The 1,585-nt window shown below is 37.4% G+C and overlaps 1 protein-coding gene across 1 annotated transcript; it reads right to left on the reverse strand.

Moving 5' to 3' along the window:
- Window positions 1-242: 242 nt before the first annotated feature.
- Window positions 243-680, reverse strand: LOC112090810. The gene has a single exon (XM_024162969.1). It carries the CDS (start codon window positions 678-680, stop codon window positions 243-245), a length of 438 nt encoding a protein of 145 aa, XP_024018737.1.
- Between the last annotated feature and the right edge of the window lie 905 nt (window positions 681-1,585).

Raw genomic sequence — 1,585 nt, forward strand, 5'->3', positions numbered from 1 at the left:
GTATTATAACTTTACACTTTTCGGGAGATTTTACCCCATACATAAAGTTTTTACATAATATTTTCTTGATTACATCAAAATTCTACTATTTACTATTCCGGAAAGAATTTTGGTCAAATACTGGACTGTCCGGATTAGACCTAAATTTTTCCCGGTCATTACATTCACCCCTTCTTAAGAAATTTTTGTCCCGAAAATCAGAACAAATGGGGGTATTTTCTTCTCATCTCATCTTCACGTTCTCATGTTGCTTCTTCCACTTTTTGATTCCTCCACAGTATCTTTACAAGTGGAATACTTCGATTACGAAGACGCTTCTCTTCTTGTGCAAGTATTTGCACTAGTTGTTCCTCATAAGTCATGTCCTTGTGAATCTGTATTGGTTCATGTTTTATAATATGGGATGAATCGGGTACATACTTCTTTAACATCGAGACATGGAATACATCATGTACCGCAGCTAATTCTGGCGGTAAAGCCAGTCGATAGGCTACTTTCCCTATTCTTTTAATAATCTGGAAAGGTCCTATATACCTTGGGCTCAATTTGCCTTTCTTGCCAAAACGCATAACACCTTTCATAGGTGCGATCTTCAAGAAGACTGAATCCTCTTCATTAAACTCCAAGGGTCTTCTACGCTTATCAGCATAGCTTTTCTGACGGTCCTGTGCCGTCTTCATTCTCTGATGGATTTCCTAGATGGATTCAACCGCCTCCTGAATGAATTCCGTCTTATGCAATTGCTTCTCCCTAGTTTCATACCAATGAATGGGAGATCTACACTTTCTTCCATACAAAGCTTCATATGGTGGCATACCGATTGAAGCTTGATAACTGTTGTTATACGAGAATTCAATCAATGACAGTTTCTTATTCCATGCTCCTTTAAAATCCATCACACATGTCTCCTTTGGATGGTACGTTCTGATTGTCCATTAGTCTGAGGATGAAAAGCTGTGCTAAATCTTAATTCTGAGCCCATGGCTTCTTGTACACTCTTCCAAAACATGGAGGTAAAGCGGCTATCCCGATCTGTGACAATGGATAAAAGGATTCCATGCAGTCTAACTATGTTGGTGACGTATAACTCTGCTAACTTACCAAGGGTATACGTCACTTTTATGGGTACAAAATGGGCAGACTTAGTTAATCTATCAACAATTACCCAGATTGCATCATAACCTTCACTTGTTTTGGGTAGTCCTACCACAAAATCCATAGTTATATGCTCCCATTTCCATTCCGGAACATCTAACGGTTGCAGCTCTCCAGCTGGACGTTTATGCTCTGCTTTAACCTTTTGACATGTTAAACAACGACTAACGTAGTTCACGATGTCATTTTTCATATATCTCCACCAAAAGTGTTATTTTAGATCTTGATACATCTTAGTCGCTCTTGGATGTATTGAATTGTTGGAAATGTGTCCATAAAGTAGGATGTAATTTGTTATTTGTGAAATGACAAATGTCAGACATTATTGTTTTGCTGATTTTATAAAATAAAATAAAGTTATGTTTTGATACATATTCAAGAGTGTTAGTGATATTGCTTAGTCCATAGACTGTTATCAACAAAAGAAGAG

The sequence above is a fragment of the Morus notabilis genome, unplaced genomic scaffold (genome assembly GCF_000414095.1).
Source record: "Morus notabilis unplaced genomic scaffold, ASM41409v2 Scaffold337, whole genome shotgun sequence".
Lineage (NCBI taxonomy): Eukaryota > Viridiplantae > Streptophyta > Magnoliopsida > Rosales > Moraceae > Morus > Morus notabilis.

What these genes read in the sequence shown, in the direction of transcription:
- LOC112090810 (XM_024162969.1), bottom strand. Translation starts at nt 680, where the DNA reads ATGAAGACGGCACAGGACCGTCAGAAAAGCTATGCTGATAAGCGTAGA.